At 36.9% G+C, this 27,066-nt stretch overlaps 1 protein-coding gene across 9 annotated transcripts in view; it reads left to right on the plus strand.

Moving 5' to 3' along the window:
* Positions 1–27,066, plus strand: part of KHDRBS3 (KH RNA binding domain containing, signal transduction associated 3) — a 205,786-nt gene that overhangs the window by 87,201 nt on the left and 91,519 nt on the right. For 8 of the 9 annotated variants that reach the window (XM_009213635.4, XM_009213641.4, XM_009213634.4 and 5 more), the window contains exons 3-5: positions 7,508–7,624; positions 13,589–13,735; positions 20,900–21,039. In XM_009213635.4, the coding sequence (XP_009211899.1) occupies positions 7,508–7,624; positions 13,589–13,735; positions 20,900–21,039 (404 nt within the window). Of the gene's footprint in view, positions 1–2,751; positions 2,811–7,507; positions 7,625–13,588; positions 13,736–20,899; positions 21,040–27,066 lie in introns of all 9 variants that reach the window. The other variant, XM_017962336.3, reaches the window with a different exon arrangement.

Genomic DNA, 27,066 nt, shown 5'->3' on the forward strand with positions numbered 1-27,066 from the left:
AGGAAAAAGAAGGTGGCAGGCGGGTAGCTCGCCAGGCCTTAGAAAAGACCGTAATGTTTGAGGGTATTAAAATTTGACTTTTTGATCAGTGATGCTTTGTCATTTTTATCAGTGGTGTAGTGTACATATTGTGCTCTACCCCCATGACCACACATGCAAGCTTTCAGGCCCTGCGTGGTGCCCTTCCTGGAGTTTGTCTGACTCTACATCTCGCTTACCTGATTGCACGCAGCAGAACTGACACAATGCCAGTTCCAAGCCTGAGCTTTAGGAAAGACTTCTAGCTTCTGCTTTTCTCATCTTGGAAATCAGACACCATGCACAAACCTATCATGCTGAGGCTACCATGGTAAGCGGAAGCTTAAGATACTCAGGTGAAGAGTCAGGCAAACCAGCAGGAATCGAGGTCTCCCCTGACAGCCACCACTAACTCATGAGCCCGTCTGCCCCCAACAGTGCCAAAGTTGATGAATTGTGAGCAAATAAATAAGACAGTTATTTTTCAAGATCATTCAATTTGGAAGTAGTTTCTTATGTAGTAGTGGATAACCAAGATAGCCTTAAAGTGGAACTTTTCTGTCCCTAATATTCTCATTGCCAAGTCAGTTAAGGTTGTGTGAAAATCATGTAGTTTATACCTGTTACTTGCAAATAGGGACTCATAATTTCTGTAGAATATAGTTTGTTCTGAAAAAAGTTTTGATGTCTTTAATTGAATATAACATTATGATCTTTATGGGATAGAATAGTTATTATATATTTGTATGTGTGTTAGGCCAAGAAGTTTAACTCAATTGCAAAATACTGTATTAGAAATTTTCTTTTTTTATCCTGTGGGTCACTTAATTTTGCAGAATGTGACTTTTCTTTTTAAATACCAGAAGGTATCCGAGTCCATTTGTGCTGCTGCCATAAAATACTTGAGACTGGGGAATGTATAAAGCACAGAAATTTATGTTCTCACAGTTCTGGAGGCTGGGAAGTTCAAGGTCAAGGCACTGGCAGGTTTACTGTGTGGCGAGGGCATGGTCTCTGCTTCTAAGATGGTGCCTTAAACACCGATTCCTCCTGAAGATTAGGCTTTTGTTCATGAGAAGGATATAGGATAGGTGGGTCTGGGCGGATTTCACCAATCCCTTATCCCCCACTGGCTCCCCAGAGGAAGTGGTTTCTTTATTCTCTTTGACTTTCTCTGTGAGTGCCTGGGGGCTAGGAGGGATTTTTTGCAGAAAAAGCTTTTAAGAAGGTTTCATCTTTTCTAATTGGGTGGTTTCCAGGGCTTCATACTCTCATGTTAGCCCACCCCAGATGAGCAAATGCTTGAGTTTTATTCCTCCCTGTAGATGCCTGGACAGAGATACCTACAGGGAGAAATAATTTTTGCCCAGGGACTTCAGTGTTAATTTGCTTTCTGTCCAGGTTTTTTGTTTTTTTTTTTAATTGTTTAAAGGGTGGATATGACGTTCCTTCCAACTCTGTACGTCTGAACTGAATGTGCAGTTCTTGGAGCGCAGCAGTTTTGAGAAGCTGAAAAAAATCCCGAATGGCTAAAATTAAAAGCAGAAATGTGTTGAGGCTAGAGAGGTGAGCCAGAGCTTGCTCAGGGAGGGATTTTCACAGCAGTAGCAAAACATTGGCACTCAGGTTCGCAGGACAGTCACATCGTTGTATTTTAAGCAGAGATGTAATATGGGCAACTTGTGTTTTAAAAAGACCTTTCTGTTGATTGAAGGAAATGGAAGTGGATACAGAGAAAAGACTCTGCAGTGGTCCAGGGAGAGGAGATGAGGGCCTAGACTAGGGTGGTTGTGGTAGGACTGAAGAAAATGGACAAGTTTAAGAGATGTTTCAGAGGTAAAATCATTAACATGTAACTAATTAGATCATTAAGATGTATTAAATGCCCTCTCTATTCATGTTGGAGAGATAAAGCAGTGAACACACAGGCCTAGTCAGTGCCTTCATGCAGTAGGTGGCAGGCTTCAGGCCTGAGTTGCTGCGAAGACGGTGCCTCCATTTGCTGGGCTAAGGGACTCTGGAAGAAGAGCATGTTTGAAGCTGTGGTGGCGGAGTTTCCAAGTTCAGTGTTGAGTGTTGTGTTAGAGGTCAGTAAAATAGCCCTTTATTATACTAATCAACTTTTTGGTGAGCACTCAGTTACGGGAAACCTTTTAATGGGGACCATGACATGTTCTTGAGATTTAGTTGTTTATGAAATGACAGCTTAACTGTAATTGCTCCCCAAGGAACAGTGTCATGTCACAAATATAGTTTAGATCAATTAAAGCCAGTTCAGAAAGGCATTTGGTCTTTGTCAGTGAATAATATAATTAATGTAGCTTATACATCATGCAGTGAAACTCAAATATACTTACTATATGTTGTTATACCATCTTCATAATCACTCGAAAACCAACTCAGGGTATATGACTTTTCCTGATTAGTGGAAACAAGCAGTTCAGCTAATCTTTAATGGAGAAAATAATGGGACTTTGGATGGTTTGTGTTTAAAAATGTAACATTTGTGTGTCTGTGAGAGATACAATAATTGACATCTGGAGAAAAATTATTAGTCTTAGGAATTATAATTTGCAAATTAGTAAAATGATAATTTCCATGTAAGTGAACAATAAAATTATTAATAAATGAATATTTATTAATATTAATAATGAATATGTATTAATGGACAGATTAGATTATTTATACAAATGAATGTTAAAATGTATTTTCTTATTTCTTACTGTCTTGCAGATATAGTTTTAAAATAAAAAGCAAATCAGGACATGGATAAGGAGAGACTGTTTGAAAAGGTGATTGCAAGAGCACAGAAAGAGACTATGGGCAATAGGGAGAGGGGTTATTAAAAAGGGAGAAAGACCTGACCGTGAAAACTGTAAGTTACATCTCAGGAATCAGGCAGAAAAGGGCTTTCCTTTCTTGGGTGAAGTGCTTGAGGCCAGAACGGTGTGGGGCAGTGGGATGAATGGGTGGCAGTGGCAGGATGGGACGGTGATCAGACAACACTACCCCTTTGGCTTTTTTTCCAAAAGGTCCTTCGGGTAGAGCTTGTCTGCTGGTTCAGACTGAAGATGGGTCAAAGTTCAGGGGTCTGAAGAAAGGAGAGAAGTGGAAGCAAAGTTTAACTAACTCAGGATATATGTCTTTTTCTGATTGATCAGTGGAAACAAACAGTTCAGCTAATTTTTGAGGGGCAAAATAATGGAAATGTTGAGGGTTTGTGTCTGTTCTTGCTGTAGGTAAATAAAGGATCATCTGTGAGTCTTATCTAAGTCATGTGGGTAAGAGTGGTCCTTTGCAACAAGCACTTTCCAGAAACACAAAAGGGTGGGAAGATTTCTTAATCATCACTGTTTTTAGGTGCACAGGGCTGCTCAGGTAAAATTCAACATTGTCACAGCGCTTAGCACTTTATCTGATATTTTAATCTTCATAATAACCCTGAAATGTAGTGACTTTTATAAGTCACACCTGGAAATTATGAAACTGAAGGCTAGAAATGCTAAGAAACCACTGTGTTCACATTGCTGATAAGATGGGGGCACTGTGTGATGACACCCCTTCAGAACCCATAACAAGTGGACATCAGGAGGTGTTATGGGACTAATGGCAAATAAGAGAACTGTGCTGCTTTCATTGTTTATTGTTTGTGTCATCCAGAAAGTCCAAAATACATACTCAGTCCATCTGTTGGTGAGGCCTTTTCTTGTTGCGAGTACTGTGACTAGCTTGAAGGATTTTTTCTTAAAAAAACAACAAGAAGCAACAACAAATAAAACCTACCTTAGGGTATCATATGGAATGCATGGAGGAATTGAACTTGCAAATGGAGAAGATAGTAATAAGGACTTTAAGCCTAGGAAATTGTCTGTGGCTTTTCCCTCTAGCAGTATTTCTTACCCGGGCCACAACTGACATTTTAAACAGGACACTTCTGTGAAGGGCGGGACCATCTATTTCTGATGTCCGACATTATAGGCCTTTGCCTGTAAGTCCCAGTAGTGACCCTAGTCATTGTGATAACCGAATAAACATGCTAAATATTTCCACATGTCCCACAGGAAGGTGATGCAACATCTGCAGTTTGAGAACCTGACGGAGCAACCAAGCACATTACCACTATTGTGACTCAGCTCTCAGGACGTTCAGTAGCCACTTAATTAGTTCTAAATTTCAGAATCTCTTGACTTCCAGTCAAAGACCAATTCCGTGGCCGATCTGGGTGGCCTGGGCCAGGTCATGCCATGCTCATGCCATTTGCAGTGTGGTGGCTCCCTTGGTAGCCTTGTCCCACTTGCCATAGGTTCTGAAGGGGCGGCAGTTCCAGAGAAGGTGGGTCTTGTTCAGATAAAATTGTATATATCCACAACAGTTAAATTCATCTATTTATTACTTACTAATTTGGCATCAAGTATACACAATCTGCTGGCTGCTCTCGTGGGTGATTTTCATATACTTTCTTATTTAATTCATGCAACCTGCACCCGCAGTAGGTAGTATGATCTGTGTTTTGTGGATGAAAAGTCTGAGACTCAGGAGGGTTAATTTGACTGGGGAGATTGAACTAACTTGACAGGGAGATAATGGTTGAACCAACTGAGTTAAGAGGAAAAAGAAGGGAAAATAAAAGTGTTTCTGGTTGTCACAGTATTCATTTATATACCTTTTGTGAACAAAACACTAACAGAAGTGGAAAAAATAAACCCCTAAAGGTATATAAAAGTCATATAAAATGCTTTTTCTTTTTGACTAGAATGCTGTCAAGTGACCTTTAATCAATCATATCTCTCTGTGGACTTCAGATTCTTCCATATAAAATTAGATGTTTGGATTGGATGATTTCTAAAGCCTCTTAATTTTTATCACTGGGGAACTATTTGACCACTTAAGATGCAAGATAATTATGACTATCTGACTATCAAAATTTATTTTTGCTCCCTTTTTGAAACCTCTTAAAATAAATATAAATGAAATAAAAGGGCATAAATTTATGAAGATCACAAGAATGGGAGAGTGAGACAATAGGCAAATGATGTCTATAAAATTTTGGTGCTTGCAAAATAGATAGATAAATGGTAATGGAGACCAGAGAAAGCAGAACCCTGAGCTGGCAGGCGGAGAAGAATTCAACCAGAAACATGTTCATTACTGTGGCAAAACTCAAGAGCCCTCAGGAATTGTAGATAGCAATTATGGTAAAGGTGGATTTATGGAGTAGAGCTGACAAGAGTAGACTTGGTTGAAAGGTATAAGAAGTAGTTAGATCACAAGATGTTCTCATCTTATAAAACCAGGCATCTGCCCCTCCACGCTCTAGCAAAAGACCAGAGGTTTCTTGAAGAGGTCGAATTGGAGAACTGTGAGGCTCTAAGACACAGACAGATACAACTGAGGATGAGGGTGAGATGTCACACTGAAAATGAGGGAATTGTTTCCTTTAAAAGTGTGTGTGCTTAGTGATGGGATTCCCAGTATTCTGGCAGCTGGACTTAACACCTCCTCTTAAAAGGTTGAGGAGTTTCTCTTCAGGGAAGTGCCTCACCCAAGTGAAAAGAAATATAGATACTGATATTTCAGTAGCTCTTGATAAAATAACTCAGCTGCCATATTTACAGTGAAGACTACTCTTGCCAAGTCCCATGTATGAAAACAGAACTTCCAGTCAGCAATCCTGAATTTTTAAGAACAGATAGTAGAGGATTACCAGACATCTGATAAAATCCCATAAAAGAGAAAGGGACCAGCTCACAAAATGAGGAAGGGGAGACTCTTGGAAGAAGCAGGTACTTTAAACTCCAAGGTGGGGACAGGCTGCTGTCATTAATATCTTCAGAAAGGATGAGAAATGTCATTGTTTCCACAAAATATAAACAAAACACCATAAAGAAGAAACAGCTATAAGACAGTCTTATTCATAGTTAAACATTTGATAGCAAAAATGAAGGAATCAATAGGTATATAGGAAATGTAGTTAAATTCTCCAGAAAGTAAAACAGATACAAATAATAAAAGAGAAATTTAGAGATAGCAATCCATCTCAGGATGTCCAAGGTCCAAATAATAGAATTGTCAGAAAGATAATAAAAGTGAATGGGGATCTAGAATCAGGTGGGATTGTATGGTCAGTACCCAGTCCCACGTGATTCTTGCTCCCATTTACTCCACTTTTTCCACCCTGTAGTAGTATTTGACTTTGTAAACTCTACAAGTATAACTTTTATATTTAAAAATATTTTACTGAAAATGACATTTTAACAAGCAAAAAATAATTACATGCAAAGATTAAAAATATATATTTGAGTTTTGGTTGAAGACCAATAAAATTAAAAGTGGGAAGGAAAAAATACCATTTAGATTTTTTAAAGTGATAAGTACTTATTTCAGGAAAATTACTTCAATTGCCATAGTTAGGTAAATTGAGGAACAATTTTCTCTTAGAAACAGCAGCGCAGTAGTGGCATGGATCGCAGAAGAAGTGGCTGCTCTGTGAGTTTGTAATCAAGCATCTTGCCAAGGCGAACAGCTTCCTCCCTGCTGATTTTCTATTTGGAAGCAAGAAGTAGTCATGATTTACCTTAATTATAGCAAGGCTTTTAAAAATTGTGTGAAATTCCTGATTATTTATTTATTTTTTATTCAAGATGTATGTATTGAGTGTCTGTTATCTGGCAAGCATTGTTTTAAACAGTATTTATATTGACTGACTGAATCATCAGAACAGCCCTATGAAGTCAGGTCTTGTTGTCATTCCTGTTTTACAGATGAAGAAACTGAGGTATAGACAGGTTAGGTAACTTGCCCAGGGTTACTCAGCTGGCAAACAGAAAAGGCTAGGTTTTAAATCATGGTAGTCTGGTTACAGAAGGCATACGTTAATTAATTCACTACTATTCTGCTTGTTGAATAAGGAACCCCAGACACCTAAGGTTAAATAAATGGCCCACATTCCCATAGCTAGTTATTTTAGAAGCAATAAATTTTGTTGTAAAGCTTCCCTTAGCCACCAAATGCTTAAGAACTCATCTAGGCCAGTCCTCTCACTGATTGAGTAACCAGATCTAAGGGCTGACCAGGTAGAAGAACCAGGTATTCCACAGTGACCGGTGTAGTGCATGTTAGAGACACCTGCTGTCATTTTTTCTCACCTACGTTCTCATCCTGTAAGTGTTCATTCATGGTGATATTCAACGTGTGCTGAAACAGTTAGGATAGCAACCAAGGAATTCTGGGAAATTAGCTTCATTCACAGTTGTGGAATGTAGCCATCACTGAAATAAATATAAAGAAATATATCAGGGTTTTTTATTTTATGTTTAGCCCCGTTTTATGTGGTTTGTGGGAAACATCATATTTTGATGCATATAGCAGGAACTTAAATATTTGCCATTAATCAGTGATGTGTAGAACACTACAGTGTTTCTTAATGTTCAAGATTAAGAAATTTCCTTCAGATATAAATGCTACAAATTTGCTTGTTTATTTTTCCTAGTTCAACTTTGTGGGGAAACTTCTGGGTCCACGTGGCAATTCTCTGAAGCGTTTACAAGAAGAAACCTTGACAAAAATGTCCATCCTTGGGAAAGGTTCCATGAGAGACAAGGCCAAGGTAATATTAATTATAGAAAATGGCTAAGTTGTGAGTTATGTTATATTATGTACTCTTATATTGTCCACTGTATTCATATATAGTTACATAAGGGGATTTATTTGTGGTACTGTTTAGAAAATTGAGTCACTCTGGTCAGCTTCAGAATATGTAGTAACTTAAACCTGCATCTATAACATTTATAGTCATACATTAAATAAAAGCATAATACTTAAAGTTTTGATTGCAGTTGTAATATGTCACCTTGTAGGAAGTAAGATAACATTAAAATTATCGTGAAAAGAAATAAAAGCTATCTATAGTCTCATTGTTACTGTTTGCATTTTAGATTAGTGTTTTTGGAGTCTTTTTTTCTGTGCAGACATTACATATAGTTGAGTTTATAATGTATATACTTTTATTTTTGCTTTTTATTTGATATTGTATGCATTTTAGAATGTTATTAAAATTCATTTTAAGTGTTTTAGTAATTGCTTATTGTTCTAACACATAATTGTTCTACTTAGATGTATTCACATTAATAGTCATTTTTTTAACCAGCTAAAAATACTATTATTTTTATTGATCATTTTCTTAAATATGCCAATTCTGAAAGGAATTTTCTCATATCATAATGTGTGTCACTTACATTGTTTTCTAAAGACACATGTTGTTTTCTCATTATTAAAAGATTTACTGAGAATCAGATCCACATTGAGCGATCACATACCGTGCAATGTTGAACAGTGATTTTTTAAACACAGATGATTTCAACACAATCCAACATCCTCACAAAAAGGCTATCTAAATGATAGCTTTTATAATAAAAATGGCCAGTATTTGTTTATTGAACTGCCACTGTGAGTCAGGCACTGTGTGAAACATTTTACATGTGTTCCTTCATGTTATCCTTGGAAAAATGGTGGGAGATAATATTTTCCTCATTTTACCTGTAAGGAAACTGAGATTCAGAGAACTTGAGTGTATTATCTGGGTTAACTTGAGAAATTTTTTGTTTTCGACTAACATGGTTAATAAACCCATGGTTTTCTGATACCAGCACCCATATATTTTCGACAGCAATGGAAAACATGACATGTATCAGATTTTGATGGGGTACTGTTTAAAAATACAGATTCCCCTACCTCTACTTGTTTAGGGTAGAGCCTCAAAATGAATTTCAGTAGGTGTTTGAAATGATTCCAGTGCATGGCCTGGTTTTTTTAATTACTCACTAAACATTACTGTCTTAAATTATGACTTCAATTCCCTGACTCATCTATTCTGGCAGTAGGAGAAAATGAAAACATATATTTGGCCAGTTGGTCAGAAATTATGTGTATTTTGCAGGAAAGTTCTCTACCCTTGCTGATATCTTAGTTCATGCTCTAATAAGGCCATCTGGTAATGCACGATATGAGCAGTGAAACCCACAAGCAGGATTCCAGTGTCCCACTTACTTAGTTTGTTGCTAAGGGGGTTGGTCGGAACCACTGCTTGGTCAGAAGCAGTGTTTTGAGGCATACAGTGGTAGTAATCAGGGCATCCACCAAGAATTTTACAGGTAGAAGGGAAACAAGGAAGACAAAGCTTTATCTGGATTGTATGCCCAAGTTAGCAGCAAGTGCCTGACTACCCATATAATAAAAGGGATCCTAAATATTATCAGCTTGGTGTCAAGGCTTGGTGGGCCTTCCAGATTATATTGTCATATCAAGGTTCTCTGTTGTTGGCATATTGGACACACAGCATGTCAATAGCCAGTCATCCTTTTTGACGGGATCTGTATTACTAAGTAATGCAACTTCCCTCCCAGCCACCGTGGCCATTTTACTGATGAGCACCTTGAGTTGCGTGGAGACTACTGGGGAATAAGGTGCTCTAGCATCTGCTGCAATGAGTCCTCTTGACTACCTGGCTGAATGCCTGCTCTGCATTTGCATGGGACACCCTGTTTTTACATGCTTGGCCCTCTTTTCCAGATCATTTATCACCTATTCACTGATTCTTTCATTTTTATGTCTTTGGGAATCAATATGGTGATTCTGCAAGTGGCTGATTGTGTATATTTTATCAAGATCCTCGGGAACCAGGGAGCGGAGTAGCATACATTGTGGATTTAGAATCCACTGAACCCACTGTCAGTGCACTGGGACCACAAGTCTCCTTACCTTCTAATCTCGTAAGCCCCACTCTGCTTGGTGGCCCTCAGGGGAGTGGCGTTAGGTCAGAATCAGTTCTGTTAATTCTCAAACTGGCTAAGTGTTTCCTCTCCTTGGTGTAAAGTCACTCTAGTAAAATGTCCCTGATGCTTGCTGGGATCTGAGATTCAGAGAATTTGAATATATTATCTGGGTTTATTAGAGAAATTCATTGTTTTGGGAGGACTAGGAGGAAGCTCACACACTAGGAAATATAGTTACTGTATGCAAGCAGCCTTTTCCCTGGGTTTAACATAGCTCTCTTGTTCTCTGCATGTTTGATTAAGCAGAGATTGATCGTAGGCCAGGAGATGATGAGGAGGAGTAGTGAAGCGTGAGAATTGTCATCTCCCTTCAAGGAACTACCTCAGCTGTGTAAGCAACATGGGAAAAGGATCACCAGACAGGCTTTTGCCTTGTGGAAGGCTCTGTGGCATTTCACTATTGGAGTACTCAAAGTTGTATGAATCCTCCCAAATGTCAGTTTGTTCTCAGGTTTAATTTATTCTTAGGTTTTTGCTGTTATCCAGACAGTGTCCTGAGTCTCACATAAGAGATGGCTGGGCATCTGCATTTTTATTCAGCTGCACACAGACTTGAACTCTGCATCTCTTTGTTGACCCCGTCAACCTGTGGCTGCAAACAGTGCACTCTAGCTTGCTTCTGGCTCTTTGGGCCTGAACTGATAACAACGTAAAGCCCCCAGTCTGTCATTTTCTCTCTCAACTCTTTTCCATCAGCTTTGTCTACCTCTTGCCTACCTGTACTCCCCTCCCCATTTTGTCCCATACTGTGCTGTAGCCTCTGTCACGTGATCCATCAGTCATTCTTTCAAAAGCATTTTACTGAGGGTGACCACAGATGATCATTTAAGTGACAGGTTTGCAACTTAAATGGATACTGGCCAGTCATGGTGGCTCATGCCTGCAATCCCAGCACTTTGGGAGGCCAAGGCAGGGGGATCACCTGAGGTCAGGAGTTCGAGACCAGCCTGGCCAACATGGTGAAACCCTGTCTTTACTAAAAATATAAAAATTAGCCAGGCATGGTGGTACACGCCTGTAATCCCAGCCACTCCAGAGGCTGAGACAGGAGAATTGCTTGAACCCAGGAAGCGGAGGTTGCAGTTAGCCGAGATTGAGCCATTGCACTCAAACCTGGGTGAAAGAGCGAGACTCTGTCTCCAAAACCAAAACAACAACAACAACAACAACAACAACAAATAAACAAGATTATACTAGTATCCCATCTGCTGTATTATCGTCACTGCCTGAATTCTTGAATATTGATTTCAGTTGATCCTTTTTACTAGTTTTAGTTTTCAAAAGTTATCTGTTAATATGTTTATTTCTAAAGAGATTCCCTTATTATTTTAATCTCATCCTTTTAGATTTTAAAAGTGTTCACTATTTAAAATCTAATGTGAATATAATTTATTTTCTGCATTTATTCGCTACGTTTATGAAATTATGGGGGTCATTACTGGTGTATATCAGTTGGTTACATAGCATAATAATCATGACAGTGCTCTGGTCTGTTGAGCCTTCAGTTTGTGCCAAACTTGGTGCGGGATGTTTTGCCTGCATCGTCTATACTATACATAATAGAATAAACAAAATGATAGTTATATAATAATTAGCATTACTACATTTATCATTTACTGAGTGCTTATTAGGTGCAAGGCTTCATCCTAAAGATGTTTTGTTTGCTAACTCCTTTATTACCATAACAGCCTTCTGAGATAAGTACTACACTATTGTTTTCCCCACTTAAAAATCACCCCTTTAAGATGAGGGTAATGTAACCTGCCCAAGTCATACAATAAATGTTGGATTAGGGGTTTAATGCAGAATTTCAGCATCTATGTGTTTTTCCAAATAACACATTGCCTCTCATCATTAATCTATAGAGTGGTTTGGTAATAACTTCTCTGTGGGATTGTACCATGGCTACAGCTATGATAAGAAAGCCTCTCTGTCCAGCTTAAGTTTGTGATAGAAATAAAAATGCTTGAATAAGAATGAACAATTAAAATCATTATTTTGGTACTCTATTAGAAAAGGATAAATGTTTGTTTCAATAATTTGTGCTTTCAGAGATGAATCGCTGTACATAGAATCCAATTTTTAAAACTTGAGCAATGAGAGAGATTCAGATCAGATGGTTGAAATGTTCCGATTAGAACAATGAAGAGTTGGCGTAAGATAATGGTTTTTATAGTCAAAACAAATTTCAAAGGAAATTTATAGAATATTGTGGCAGCTTATATTTACATACCTTCCCTTATGTTTTTTCCTTTCATTCAGTTTCTGGCATACTTCTATTAATATGATGGAAGCTAGCATGTATTGGTGCCTACTGTATGTTAGGCAGTGTACTAGGTAGTGTATACACTGTCTCCTTTCACCAGCATTTGTATAAAGCTGTCCCTTGTGTTCTCAGTAGTTCTGCATTAACATACATGTGCTACCAATAAACAGATTTTGCAAATTAAGTATTGGATTACATACAGTCTGTCTAAACTCACGTGGCTAGGACCGGCATAGCTGAGATGAAAGTATAGCTGAGTAAATCCCATGCTCATTTCCATCTCTGTGTATTAGTCTTTCTTTTCTTCGTAAGAGTTCAAATAGTCAAGTCACAGAAGTTGAATCCTTCAAGGGTGAAGTCAAGGGTTATGTGCCTCTAGCATTTCATCATTGGCCTCTTGCTTAGTTGTGAAATTAAAAGGTGGTATTGCCAGGAATTCCTGGGGTTCCCTTGGTTATGGGATAGCCTTTTTGAGAGACTAGAAAGATTTCTTATCTTTTGGAAATTAGTCTCAGATTTCTGTTAATCTGTCTGGTATTAACATTGGGAACAAAGATTAATGGAAGACCCAGATTCTGAAATGAGGACCTAACATTGAAGGTTAGTTAGGAAAAGGCAGAGGAGCAAAATCAGGAGTTCCTTAACAATCTGTTTTTTCTCCTCCTAGTTTTCCTCCTGCATTTCATTATGGAAACAAAGATTAAAAACTTTTGTCATGATTGTGTAAAATAATGTAATAAAGTCTTTCATTTTGTTTTATTCACTGTTTTATTCTCAGAATATAGTGCTTGGTATGTAGAAATGTTTTTTGAATGAATATGTGAACGAGCAAATTGACATAGCAATGAATGAATGTTTAATCATTCATTCAACAAATCTTTGTTGAACATCTGTATACCAAGCACTTTTCTAGACATGGAAAATGCATCACTAAGCAAAGCAGTCACAGTGTCTGCTCCATGGTAATCACTTTTTACTAAGAGAAAATAGACATGTTTTTTAAAATAAGATATTTCAGATAGTGGTAAGTGCCTTGTACCAGCATCACAGACACACATAACCAGTGTAGAAGTGAGCACGTGAGCTCAGCCAGGTTGAGAAGCACAAAGGAAGCATGGGCAGCTGCTGCTGAGGGTTGAGCAAAGGAGACTGGAGAAGGTGAAGACAGCCTAGCAGTGGAAGTGAGCAGATGATGGAGCTCCTACAAGTCAGCATCTGGAGTGGGATGTTATTCCAGCAGCAGTAGGAAGCCTTTGGAGTGTGTGTAAAAGCCTGGGAATATCAGGATCACATTTGTAGCTTAAACCTTCTTTTCTAGAGTGGTGTCTACTGTTGCGTGGATTTTCTGTGACAACCGCATGCCAAATGGATTGTTTTTATTTTGGGGGATTAGTTTTTATTTACTTATTTTTTTATTTTTTCATTTCTTACAGTGACACATTTTTGAATGTGATTTCTTTTTTCTTTTTTCCAGGAAGAAGAGTTGAGGAAAAGTGGAGAAGCAAAGTACTTCCATCTCAATGATGATCTCCATGTTCTCATTGAAGTGTTTGCCCCACCTGCAGAAGCTTATGCCAGGATGGGACATGCTTTGGAAGAAATCAAAAAGTTCCTCATCCCTGTTAGTACAATTTTTCTTGATTGTTAACTTGTACTTTAAAGTCTTTGCTTTAATCCGTGATAATTCTTGTCTGTAACTGTTATTTGCGTAGCTCCTTTTCCGCTGAAAAGCTGTATGGACATCACCTCACGTAGACCTTACAGTGGCCCTGTGAATTACTGGGCATCATTCCTTCTTTATGTATGAGGTGTTGGAATTTCAGGAAGATTCAATAATATGGCCAAGGTTACATAGCTAAAAAACTTGCATAGCACAATCCCTAGTTCAGGTTTTGAAACACTTTTCCTACGATTTTATGTGACACTTTACACATTTTTTGTTCTCCAACACAAAACCGTTAGTGCCTTCTGCGTGCCATGCACGGTGCTTGGTGTTGGCATGCAGACTTGAATAAAAGCAGTCCCTGCCCTCGTTTAGTATAATATATTATGTAATTTAGAGGAAAAGAGAAACATCAATAGATGATTTCAGTACAACATGATAAATATAGTAACAGACATAACCATAATGAGCACAGAGGGCATGGGCTATTTAGCTAGCTTCTGCCAAGTATTTTGGATGTTTTGTTAAAAATTGACTATCTGTTTTAACCCTTGCAGACACCTTGACATTGCTAAGGATGTGACAATTTAAAGGGAATACATCTCTACCTCTGTTACAAAAATTGATTTAAGTCTTTTGTGTGATTTGTATGCTCTTGATAAAAGGACTTTTTATGTCATTTGCATGCTCTTGGTAAAAAGAATCATAAAGTATTCAACACTTTGGCGCTGCAGACTATTTTAGAGAAACTGACACATCTGTCAAATAGTTCTCTGGATAAGACTGTCTTTGGTCATCCTAGGCTAGTTTGGTGGATTGACTTACATACTACAGCACTTGTACTGTGATTATACTATGTGTGAGGAAAACAATTGTTATATTTATAGGCAAAGGGTATTTAAATCACTTTTGCCTTTAAAAAGCCAGGACATGGAATTGCATTAAGTATGTAATAACCTGGGAACTGAAATGGCTAGTATTTTCTTTAGTTCCCATGAGCAAATATGACAATCTATTTCTTCATTTAGTTTAAAAACAAAATTTCTAAGGGCTTCGCTATGTGATAGGCAGATGTGAACTAATAAAATACATGATCTCTCATGGAGTTTCATGGCAAAGTCAGATATGAATCAGTTTTTCTTACAAATGACTACGAAACTGAAACCCTGACAAGACCACAGCTAAGGAGAGGTGTATGTTTTGGTGATGATGCAGTGTGGCGCAGGCAGTGCGTCTCTAGCCAGGTGAGACAGATTCTCTTTTCCAAAGATGGCTGCAGTAGCACCTTTTATCCCGTGACCCCTACAGTCCTTCCCCGGGGTAGACTCTAATTTCCCTCACACCGAATCTGGGCTGGCCAAAAGAATCTTCGCCTACTGAAGGTCACCAAGATTTTCTGTTTTCTTTAAATGTTTTCCAGTATTCTCTCACTTAAAATCCATTTTGAGTTAATTTGTTTATTTCAGGTCTCTAAATTTATGTTTTTCTGGATGAATATCCAGTTTTCCTAGCACCATATGTTGAAAAGACAATCATTTCCTGATTCAGTACCTTAGTACCATTGTTGAAAATTTACTAAACATAAATGTAAAGGTTTATTTCTGCACTCTCAAGTTCTTTTTCATTGATTTCTAGGCCTACTCTTAATGCCAGTAGCATGCTCTTAATTACTTTAGCTTTAAGTAAATCTGGAAATCTAGATTGTGTAAATTGTCTAACTTTGTTCTTTTTCAAACATTTTTTTTACTTTTCTGGCTTCTTAGCATTTTTATATATGTTTTAGGATCAGCTTCTTAATTTCTGTTAAAAAAAAAAAAAGCTGGCTGAGATTTGATACATATTATATTGAATCTATAGATCAGTTTGGGGATAATTTTCATCTTAACAATTTTGAGTTTTCCAATCCAGTAACATGAAATGTTTCTTCACTTTTAAAAAAGATATTACAAAATTTTTCTCAATAGTGTTTTATCGTTTTCAAGGTATCAGCCTTTTCCTTTCCTTTTGCAAAATTGATTTGTAAATATTGTATACTTTTTGATACTATTGTGAGTGCAATTTTTAAAATTTCATTTTCAGATGGTTACTAGTGTATAGAAATACACTTGAGTTCTGTATATTGATTTTGTATCTTGTGATCTTGCCGTGTTTATTAGTTACAGTGTGGTGTTTTTAAATAGAATCATTACAATGATTAAGTGGAATCCTAATTAGTGGAATACAGGAGCATGTCATCTGTGAATAAAGACGACTTAACTAGCTCCTTTCCAATATGGATGCCTTTAATTTTTTTTAATGTAATGTTGTTATTCTCTTCTATTCCATTCCACTCCATTCCGTTCCTTATCACACTGACTAGAACCATCAGTGCAGTGTTGTTTCTAAAACTAGGGGGAAAGCATTCAGCCTTTCACCGTTGGCTGTAGGGTTTTTTATTGCTGCTCTTTGTCATGTTGAGGAAGTTCTCTTGTATTTCTAATTGTTGAGAGTTTTTATCCTGAATAAATGTATAAATATGGGTATTGAATTTTGCAAATCTTTTTCCTCCTGAGATGATTGTGTGGTTTTATTCTCCTTTATTTTGTGAATAATAGTGTATTACGTTAGTTGATTTCAGATGTGAAGCCACATTTGCATTCCAAGGATAATTCCCACTTGGTCATAGCATGTAGTATTCTTTATGTGTTGCTAGATACGGTTTACTAATAGTTTGTTAAGGAATTTTGCATCTGTAATTATGAGGGACATTAGTTTGTAGCACAGTATTTTTCTGGAGTCTTTTATATTAACTTACACTATTTTGGGTGCCCTTCATTTCTTCCTGTGGATAGAGTTGCCATATGGTGTTATTTCTTTTCAGCCTGAAGGTTTTCCTTTAGACTTTCCTGTAACCTAGGTCTGCTAGCAAAAAGTCTTTTGTTTTTCTGGGAATGTCTTTATTTCACCTACATCCAAAAAAAATAGATAATTAATTATTGATTGATAGTTTTTGTTTTTTGTTTCTCCAGCACTTTGAATATGCTGCTTTGCTACCTTCTGACCTCTGTTATTTTTGATGAGAAGAGTCATTAATCATTTTACTGTTCTCCTGTGTATAATCTGTTGTTTTTCTCTTGCTGCTGTCAAGATTTTTTTCTGCCTCTGGTTGTCAGCAATTTGGGTGTGATGTACACGTTTATCCTATTTGTTGGCTAAGCTTTGTGCATCTATAGGTTTATGTTTTTCATTAAATGTGGAAAGTTTTCAGCTATTTAAACTTTTTCTGCCTTTCTACCCCCCACCACACCCCCTAATTATAGTTACATGTATGTTGATACACATGCTGGTGTCTCATGGATTTCTGACATTCAAGATTTTTCATCCTTTTTTCTCCATGCCCTCACTCTGGATAATTTTAATGGACCAGTCTTCAAGTTAACTAATTCTTCTGCCAGCTCATAGTTGTTATTGAACTCCTCTAGTGAATTTTTCATTGCGGGTAATATGCTTTTTAAATGTTCTTGTGTTGCAAGTCCAACATCTGGGCCCTCTCCAATACAGTTTCTTTGTACTGCTTTTCTCCCCCTGAGTATGGGTCACGTTTTCCTGTTTCTTTGCATGTTTCTTAGTTTTTTGCTGAAAAGTCTATATTTTCAATAACATAGCAAACCTGTAATCTGATTTGTTTTCTTCCCAGAGGGATTTTGTTGCAGACAGTTTTTTTTGTTTGTTTGTTTTGTTTTGTTTTCTATTTCCTTAATAATTTAGTTGGAATAAATTTGCAGCCTGTCTTCCTCATAGTTACAGCTAATAATATCTCTGTTAATGTGTTTTGTTGTTGTTGTTTTGTTTTGTTGCTTTTATTTTTAAACCTGGCCCGCTAAGGATGTTGTCTGTGTCAGCACTGCTTAGTGGACAGCCAACGGGAGCTTGTGTTCACACAACTGTGTTAGTGAGGTTTCCATCCTCTAATGATGGAGCTGTGCGTGTACATGGGGGAGTGGATCCAAGAAGACTCTCGTCATGTCCACCCTGGCTTACCTGTTGCTCTGGGATTCCTCCTGTCTCCCCTGCATATATGTGTACTCGCCTTCAGGAAAGGTTGTATGGAGAGCTTTGCCTCATTCTCTCCTTGCTGTCCATGCACATAGCCTTCCATCCAGCCAGAGGAATGTGGCGAGCTTTTCAAGACTGTCTCATTTCCTGAATCTCTGTCCAATTTCTGGCTAGCCTGATGGTCAGTTTCTTGATGCCACCCAAGACGGCAATACTAGGTGCATCCTTTGGCAAGCCGGCCATACTCATTTTTCTTACTTGAAATGTAGCACTTTTTAATGAATAAATACATTGTATTTTCAGTTTACTGTGTACCTTTAGTCAGTTTTCAACTCCTAAAATGGTTACTTTGAACCATTTCCTCAGTTTTTATTTTGCTTTTTGTGGGAGAGGCTTTGCTGAGCTCCTCCCTTAGCTGTACCAGAAGTGGCATGTCCTATTAGTACCTTTTGTTTTTAACTTAGGTGATTTTGGACCTTGTTCCTATGAGCATATGCAGTTTTTTTTCATTCTTTTTAATGTCTGCATAATATTTTGTTATATGCATGTTCCAGAGTTTATTTAATTGGCCCTCAAATAATGAACATTGAGGTTACTTCTTATAGATCACAATACAAACAGTGATCCTAAGATTAACCTTGGACATAACTGTTGGCATATTTTGGCAAATATATCTGAAGAGTAAATTCCTAACAGAGAACCCACTGAATTTCTATGAGTTACTTTTAATCACTTCATTTAAAAACTTTTTCTCCGTTCTTCAGGCTAACATATATTTGAATAGATTCTAAGCTCACTGGATAGTCAAGTCCTGCTTACACATATTTAATCAAAATTTTAATGGCTTTTCCGCTCTTTACAATTCATGATGGTGTTAATATTAATGTTGTAATAGTTTCACTTTTCAGATGGGGAGTTAAAAATGATAATTTAAAATGCAAAATTACAAAAATAAGTTAGTCTGTAAGCTACTATGAATGATTTGCATTCTCTACTAATTTAAAAGCATTTTTTCAAAGACCAAGAAAATTCTAACTATAATGGTAATATCAGCAGGGTCCATTTGACACCAGGAGAAACAGTCACCTAGAATTTTAAAAAATTGTCTAAAATCACATAGCTGTTAAGTTCAGTTGGTTAAATTTAGGCTTAACCTCAGATGTGATTGATTCAAATTCCATATTTCTTAAATGTAGTTTTTCAAAGATGGTATTTTAAATGGACGTTATAGTTTTTGTGATACTGTTATAATCACCTAACCTTACTTAGAACAATATTTTTTAATGTTGTTTCTGAATAGGGCTTCGACTGTGTTCTTTTTGCATGAATCTATTTTTAACTTCATACAATTTAGTATTACACCTCCTAACTTTTCAGCAGGTCAAATATTTACCATTTATATAGCACATTATATTTAGAGCTTTACAAATCACTTATTTAGAATGTGCTTTACAAAGTATGTGTTAATCTTCACACATTTTCAGTAAAATGGCTGGTAACATACTAATAGGCTTATTTTAGAGAGGTTGAAATAATGATGGAAAGAACCAGATGCTTCCCCTGAGGTCACAATACCTGAAATAAGTCAGGGAAGTAATTCATATTTACAATAAAGTATTGACTCCATTCTTAATTTTCCCTGTCAATCACAGTGACTTGTATTGGTCGTGATTTGCCTTCTCTTATTCCTGCTTTGCAAGTGTTAGCTGATTATGATTTTAACTTTCTTTTTGACTGATGTTCATATTTTTTTTTAATTCCAGAATGCCTTCTACTACAAGTTTCAAGTCATTTTTTTGCATTCTGCTTTTGAAAAGAGGTGGTATTTTTAAAATAAATTTCCTGAATTTCTTTCAGGTTTTTAATTCTAAATAATAAATAATGCAGGAATCTGTCTCCTCTAAATCTTCTGTTTACACTCTTATTTGCTCATGTTTCTTCTGTCTTAAAATCCTCTGCTCCTCCCTGAAAACTATGATCTTCTCTCTCATTTTCATTGTGCCCATACAGCTGGAAGCAGCTGCCTGCCTTTACTTTCTCTGGCTTACTGCTGTTTATTATTTATTCCACTGAAACGGATTCCATCTCTACCTTTCACCCAAACCACTGTTTCTGACAGTAGTGGCTTTACTGTTAATGAATCCCATGAAATTAGGACTTCTGAGAAGTGTCTGTTCATATCCTTTGCCCATTTTTTGATGAGGTTGTTCGCTTTTTTCTTGTAAGTTTGTTTAAGTTCTTTGTAGATTTTGGATATTAGCCCTTTAGTTCTCATCCTGAGGCAGCACTTCTTGTAATGAACTTACTATTTCCTTTTTGATCCTTTAGACCTGAACTTTCCCTTTTTTGTAAAATAGATTACGCTTGCATTTACCCATGTCTTAGTTGATGATTGTTGAATGGAGTTCAGGGTGCTAAGGAAGCAGGAGAAATCAAGGATGACCCCTAGAGTTTCTTAGTTGAATCTTTGGATGATAATGTAAGATAAAAGGAGAAGAGCAAATTTTCAGGAATAAGATTATGTGTTCAATTCTGAAAATGTTGAATTTCACAACTTGTATAATTTTCTATTAGAAATGTGCAAAAAGCCTGTGTCCCTGTGGTTCTTAAGTACATGAAGGCTATCCTGTTGTACGTATATATATCCTTCCTCTTTGCTAGATTGAAGTCCCTGGGTGCTGGGCTATTGCTTAATTCCTCTTTGTTTCTCTGTTACTTGGTTCATTATAGGTAATCAATACCTGCTAGTTGAATTGAGTTGCAAATAACAACACCCATATATCAGTTTTATGATATTTTAATTTTATTATAAATGTCTCAGTTGCAAAGTATGCCCAGAGAAAGGTTAGTGGCTGATTATAGAAAATTTTAGCTTGAGGAAAAAATGCTATAGTTTTTTTTCTTCCTTTTTTACAAAAATTTATTATCACATTTTTATTTTAGCAAATTTTTATTTTATTGTTTTGTAAATTGATTCAACTATTTTCCTAACCCTTTTTTTCTATTAAGAATTACTTGCTTTTTGTTCTAAATATTTTTGTATTTCTAATATGAAGTGAATTTTGCTATCTTCTGTCTTTTGTGTAGGACTATAATGATGAGATCAGGCAAGCACAGCTCCAGGAATTAACATATTTGAATGGTGGTTCAGAAAATGCAGATGTTCCAGTGGTTCGAGGGAAACCCACCTTGCGTACAAGAGGTGTACCAGCCCCAGCAATAACCAGGTAAGCGTAATTTTTTTTTAGGTTAACATACCATTGCAGCAGTTTTAATATTTTCTTTATTAGTAGCCAAAAACAGTTCTATCTGAATAAAACTTGTATTCATGTGGGCATAGTGGCACATGCCTGTAGTCCCAGCTACTCGGGAATCTGAGGCTGGGAGTTCAAGGCCATGGTATTCTATGATAGTGCCTGTGAATAGCTGCTGCACTCCAACGTGGGCAATGTGGTGAGACCCCCATCACTTTAAAAATCATAATCATAACTTTTTTAAGTCTATAGTCAAACAATGTGATGTCATATTAAGGGGATTTACTTTGGAGTGAGATGTTCCTGGGCTTAAATATAACCTGTGACACTTATTATCTGATGATTCTAGGTGAATATTATTATTCACTATAATATTAATTTTTTTAAATGAGACTTGTTTTTTATGTAAGTAATGGCATTGATACGAAGATTGGGCCAATAGTCACTTGTGTTTTGCCATTGAGTAAACCATCAGGCTACTTCACTGCCACATCACCAATCCTAAGCACAGTGTCAGACACCAAGTCAGTGTCCACATGCTTGTTGCCATTTTATTCACTCTAAATGCTCTGTGGTATCTGTAAATTCCTGAGCTGGTCTAGGCACACACATTTTTTATTTCTGTCCTTGGATTGGTGATTAATGTTAATGGGAAAAATGTTTTAAAGAAATCATAAATCTGACATGACTATCTCAAATTTAATTGAGAATTATTTTTAATTTTTCAATCCTTGAAGTCAGTGGAAAGAAGTAATGCAGATTTTTCAATTAAACTAATGACTATGGATAAATTTTTATTTTAGAATTCTGCATGAAATAATTCAAAATAGCATTCTTGTACATCTCTAAGTTTATTTGGGAGAATAAAAGTCACTTCCTCAATTTGCATTGCTGATCAGAGCAATGTCAGAGCAGTTATGCAAGAAACATAGGTATGGGTATGATCTCTACTAATTAAAAGAGCTAATAGTAATAGGGTTGCTACTGATGATTTTATGAGATAATTTATGTAGGTACTCAGTAAATGGTAAATCTCTTTCATTTCTATTTTTTATACCATTAAATTTATTTGAAATCTTAAGAGCTTACTTACCTGCTTCATTAGTTTCATGTGGCTGCTGTGACAAATTACCACAGATTTTTCTTGGCTGAAAGTGATAGAAATATAGTCTCTGATCGTTTTGGAGGCCAGATGCCAAAATCACTGTCACTAGGCCAAAGTCAAGGTGTTGGCAAAGTCGTTCTCCCTCTGGAGGCTCTAGGGGAGATTCCTTTCCTTGTCTCTTCCAGTTTCTGATGACTACAACATTCCTTGATTTGTAGGCACATCGCTTTAGCCTCTCCATCCTCACACGGCCTTCTCCTCTTATATCTATAATCTCCTTCTGCCTGCCTTTTACAAGGAGACATGTGATTATATTTAGAGCACACCAGGGTAATCCCATCTCAAGATCTAAATCACATCTGTAAAATTTATTTTTCTAGATAAGGTAACATAACTAGATAAGGTAACCTTATTTAGAAATTTTTTTTTCTAGATAAGGTTCCTGGGATTAGGACAGGATAATTTTGAGTGGCCTACTAGTCTAGTTAGTTTTATCTTTGTTGTGATGGGAGCTTGTACATTTACAAGCCAAATACAACAAAATATATTTTATTTTATTTTGTTTATTTATTTTTTGAGATGGAGTGTTGCCCTGTCACCCAGGCTGGAGTGCAGTGGCACTATCTTGGCTCACTGCAACCTCCTGGGTTCAAGTAATTATCCTGCCTCAGCCTCCCGAGCAGCTGGGATTACAGGCATCTGCCACCACTCCTGGCTATTTTTTTTTTTTTTTTTTTTTGTATTTTTAGTAGAGACGGGGTTTCACTGTGTTGGCCAGGCTGGTCTCTAACTCCTGACCTCGTGAACTGCCTGCCTCAGCCTCCCAAAGTGCTGGGATTACAGGTGTGACCCACCGTGCCCGGCCAACAAAATACATTTTTAAAACTCTTCTGAAAGTCTCCAAACTTATTACATTACTGGTTTATGTTTGTTTGTTTATTTGTAGATGCAGGTAAATAGTATGGTTCATAGTGGCCAGGTGCATTATTGGTGCCATAGCAGATAGCAAACCTCCCAATCAAGGCATTGTCTCTTAGCTCTTTGAAATAATAGAGACTGAAGCATCTGTCCTCAAATCTCACCCAAAAAGTGAACAGAAAATACATATAGATAAGTAAAAAGAGAAACAGACCAGGCACAGTGGCTCATGCCTGTGATCCCAGTGCTTTGGGAGGCCAAGGCCAGAGGATTGATTGATGACAGGAGTTTAAGAGCAGCCTGCGCAACATAGCCAGACCCCATCTCTACAAAAATGAAAATAAGCTAAAAAGAGAAACAGAAGTCTCCCAGAAATGACATTTATATGTCAGCATTCCAGTCTTCTTAGTGAAATGTAGATAAAAAGATATCTCTGTATATATATATATATACACACTTTATTTTTAGTGATATATATACATATATATATGAACACTATATGTAGTATTCATCGTAAGAAATTATTTACCTGGTATATTAGTTTCCTGTGGCTGTTGTATATAACTTTTATACAAGTAAGATTAGTACACAGAAAAGTGCATGTTACAACATTTATTTTATATATATACATATCTTTATATATGTGTGTATGTAATAAAATTAACCCAGTGATATTTCAGTTAGGATTAAATTACATATACCTTTTTGCAGAATACCAGCACAGAATGAATATCCCCTCCAGAATAGAGTGTGGAGAATCGAGCATACCCACTGCTGTTGTTTAGGGGGTATTGCATTCCTTACACTAGATCTGCCATTTTTACTGAATATGATTTATAATTCAGTTGTCAGTTTCTAAATTAAGTTGTTGAAAATGTTATGAACAGATGAGGAAGACAGAAGCAGTTTTTTTGTTTATTTTGAATGCAATACCTGGACAGATACCTCCATCTGCACAGATGAAAACCCATCCCTCGTGATTACAGTATATGCATTGCTTGTCATTTAATGCTGTTTTAATGTCTTGATAGTTAATATTCTGTGATAGCATTATTTTTAAGTTCAAATTTTAGACCCTGGTTTCAGTTCGTGGTGGAGTAATGGCTGGTTCAGTGTCAGAGTTAAATGCCTTTATTTGTGTACTTATGGTTACCACCTGTGTACTTGAAATCATAAGCAGCTCATATGCTAGGCACCAGCAGGGCACTGAACACACAACCCACTTTCTTTCCTTCATGTGATTATGGTCTTCCTCGGTCTCAAATCCTTTAAACACCTTTTTCTACAGTACAATGTTTATATTCATACAGCAGGAATTCAAAGCCTTCTCGTACATTTTTTCCTCAAATCTTTTCTACAGTTTAGTCTTTACTGATTATTTTGCCATATTTCCTGTGCATTTAACCAACCCTGTACATTTAACAACCTACCCTTTATGAAACAAAGGGTAGAAGCTTTGTTTCATAAAGTTGGTGCTTGTATTTTTCTATATCTTTGCTCACTTGTTTCTCTGCCTTGCCTTTTTAAAATCATTATTACCTTCAAGTCCGAATTGAAACTCATTTTAACAAACACTTATATTGCTGCTACTATTGATTGAGTACTTTTCTAAGCACCTCACAGATATCAACTAAGTTATGCCTCATCACAGTCCGACGAGGTGGGCACTGTTTTGTTAACATCACCATTTTAAAAATGAAGACAGTGAGACCAGAGAGGTAAATTCTTTGCCCAAAGTCATGCAGCTAGTGATTGGTAGAGCCGGGTGGAATCCAGGCCGTCTGCTTTCATAATCCAAACCTCTCCTCTGTGATTGGTCCTTCCCTTGTGTTTTGATCCAGAATAAATAATAAGTTTTTTTCTTTTTTCCCATTCCCTTACTGTAATTCTCCCAGATAATTTTCATTCTAGCACTTTTATTGTGTTTTCATTATGGCTCATGATCACACTTTTAATACAAGATGAAAAGACTTAAATAGTCATGCACCACGAAATGACGTTTTTGGTCAAGGATGGACTGAATATGTAACAGTGGTCCCATAAGATTATAATAGAACTGAAAAGTCCCCATTGCCTAGTGACGGTGATTATCTTGATTCTGTGTAGTCCTAGGCTATGGGCTAATGTGTGTTTGTATCTTAATTGCATACAAAAACAGCTTAAAAATAATAATAAAAAAAAGTTAACAGAATACTGATAGAATAAAGATATAAAGAAAATATTTTTGTACTGATTCACAGTGTTTGTGTTTTAAGCCAAGTGTTGCTAGAAAAGAGGCAAAAAGTTAAAAAAAAACATTAAAGTTGACAAATTTTTAAAAATACAGTAAGCTAAGCATAATTTATTATTGAAGAAAGGAAAACATTTTAAAAATAAATTTCGTATAGTCTAAGTTTATAATGTTTATAAAGTCTACAGTAGTGTTCTAGGCCTTCACATTCACTTGTCACTCACTCACGGACTCACCCAGAACAACTTCCAGTCCTGCAAGTTCCACTCATGGTAAGTGCCCTATCTAGGTGCACCATTCTCCATCTTTTATATTGTCACGTCTCCATCTTTTATTGTGTCTCCACTGTACCTTTTCTGTGTTTAAATATGTGCAGATACACAAACACCTATCACTGTGTTGTAGTCACAGACAGTATTCAGTATAATAACATGCTGAACAAGTCTGTAGCCAAGGAGCAGTAGGCTGTATCATATAGCCTAGGCATGGCTATGCCACCTAGGTTTGTGTAAGTGCACTCTGTGATGTTTGTACAATGATGAGATCAGCTAAGGAGCTGTTCCTTAGAAGGTATCCTCATAGCTGAGCTACTGTATTTATTTACTCCTTTTTTTCATGAAATCACATGCGGTAACTAACGATAGGTGGTAACTAATGCCAAACTAATATAGTCCACAGAATAAAACTAAGGTAAAAATAAATTGATGAGCAAATTAGGGTAGAAAATTACAAAAACCCAAGGGTAAGTTCAGTATACAAAAACATACGTATTACAACATTCCATAGTGTTGGCAGAATTGGTCTTGAAATTATACTTTGAGTTGCCTTGTGGCTAAAGATGAGGGAAATATGGCTACAGAATCCAGTGTCTAAATGTCCAAAACCAGTCACAATACATACAAAAGAAAAACATACTTGTTGGAGCCTACGAATTTCTACTTAAGACTTGTGAGAAAATGAATAGCCATAAATTGGCCTTCATATGATGTGATAATATCTTTAATGGCATTCCTTTTTGCCATGTTCAGTTCCTTAGTAAGTCATTTTTATTTTGCCTTTAAATCCTCAAGTCATTTTTTTCTTTAATAATCTCTGCCGTCCTTCCTAGTCTAATCCACACTACTCTTCCATTTTCAGTCCCAATGACTTTTTCAAATTAAATGTGATCTTATGTTTTCCATCCTTAAAATCCTTCAGTGACTCCTTTCCAATTAGAAAAGAATCCACACTTCCTCACATGCACTTACCTGATATAGCACTTGGCACTCTCCTCCCCTTTCTGACTCTTATCTTATTCCACTTTTCCTTTGTCTTAACTGCAGCCTTACTGGTCTCCTTTCTTTTGCTCCTTAAATAGCCCAAGCTCATTTCTTTCCCAAATCCTTCACATTTACTCTCCCTCTCCTTGGAGGCTTTGTCTCCAGGTGTCTGGCCGCCTCCCTTTCAGCATTGCATCCTCAGCCTACACGGGCACCTGGTCAGAGAAGCCCTTGCCGAGCGCTCAGTGTGAAGGGGCCATCCTTTCAGCCAGAAGCTGGCTCAGAACTCCCTGTCCTGGTGGCGTCGTATCATTGGTCAAGCCGATTTACCTTATTTATTCACTTTGTCATTGTTATTCCTTATGGGTAATACAAATCCATAAAGGCCAATGTGTCCCTAGTACCTTGCATATGGTAATTGCTCAGTAAACAATAATGTGAATAAAGTGCTATAGCACATTCTTTAGCCTCTTTCTGATCAAGTGTTG

The sequence above is a fragment of the Papio anubis genome, chromosome 8, assembly GCF_008728515.1.
Source record: "Papio anubis isolate 15944 chromosome 8, Panubis1.0, whole genome shotgun sequence".
NCBI classification, from domain to species: domain Eukaryota; kingdom Metazoa; phylum Chordata; class Mammalia; order Primates; family Cercopithecidae; genus Papio; species Papio anubis.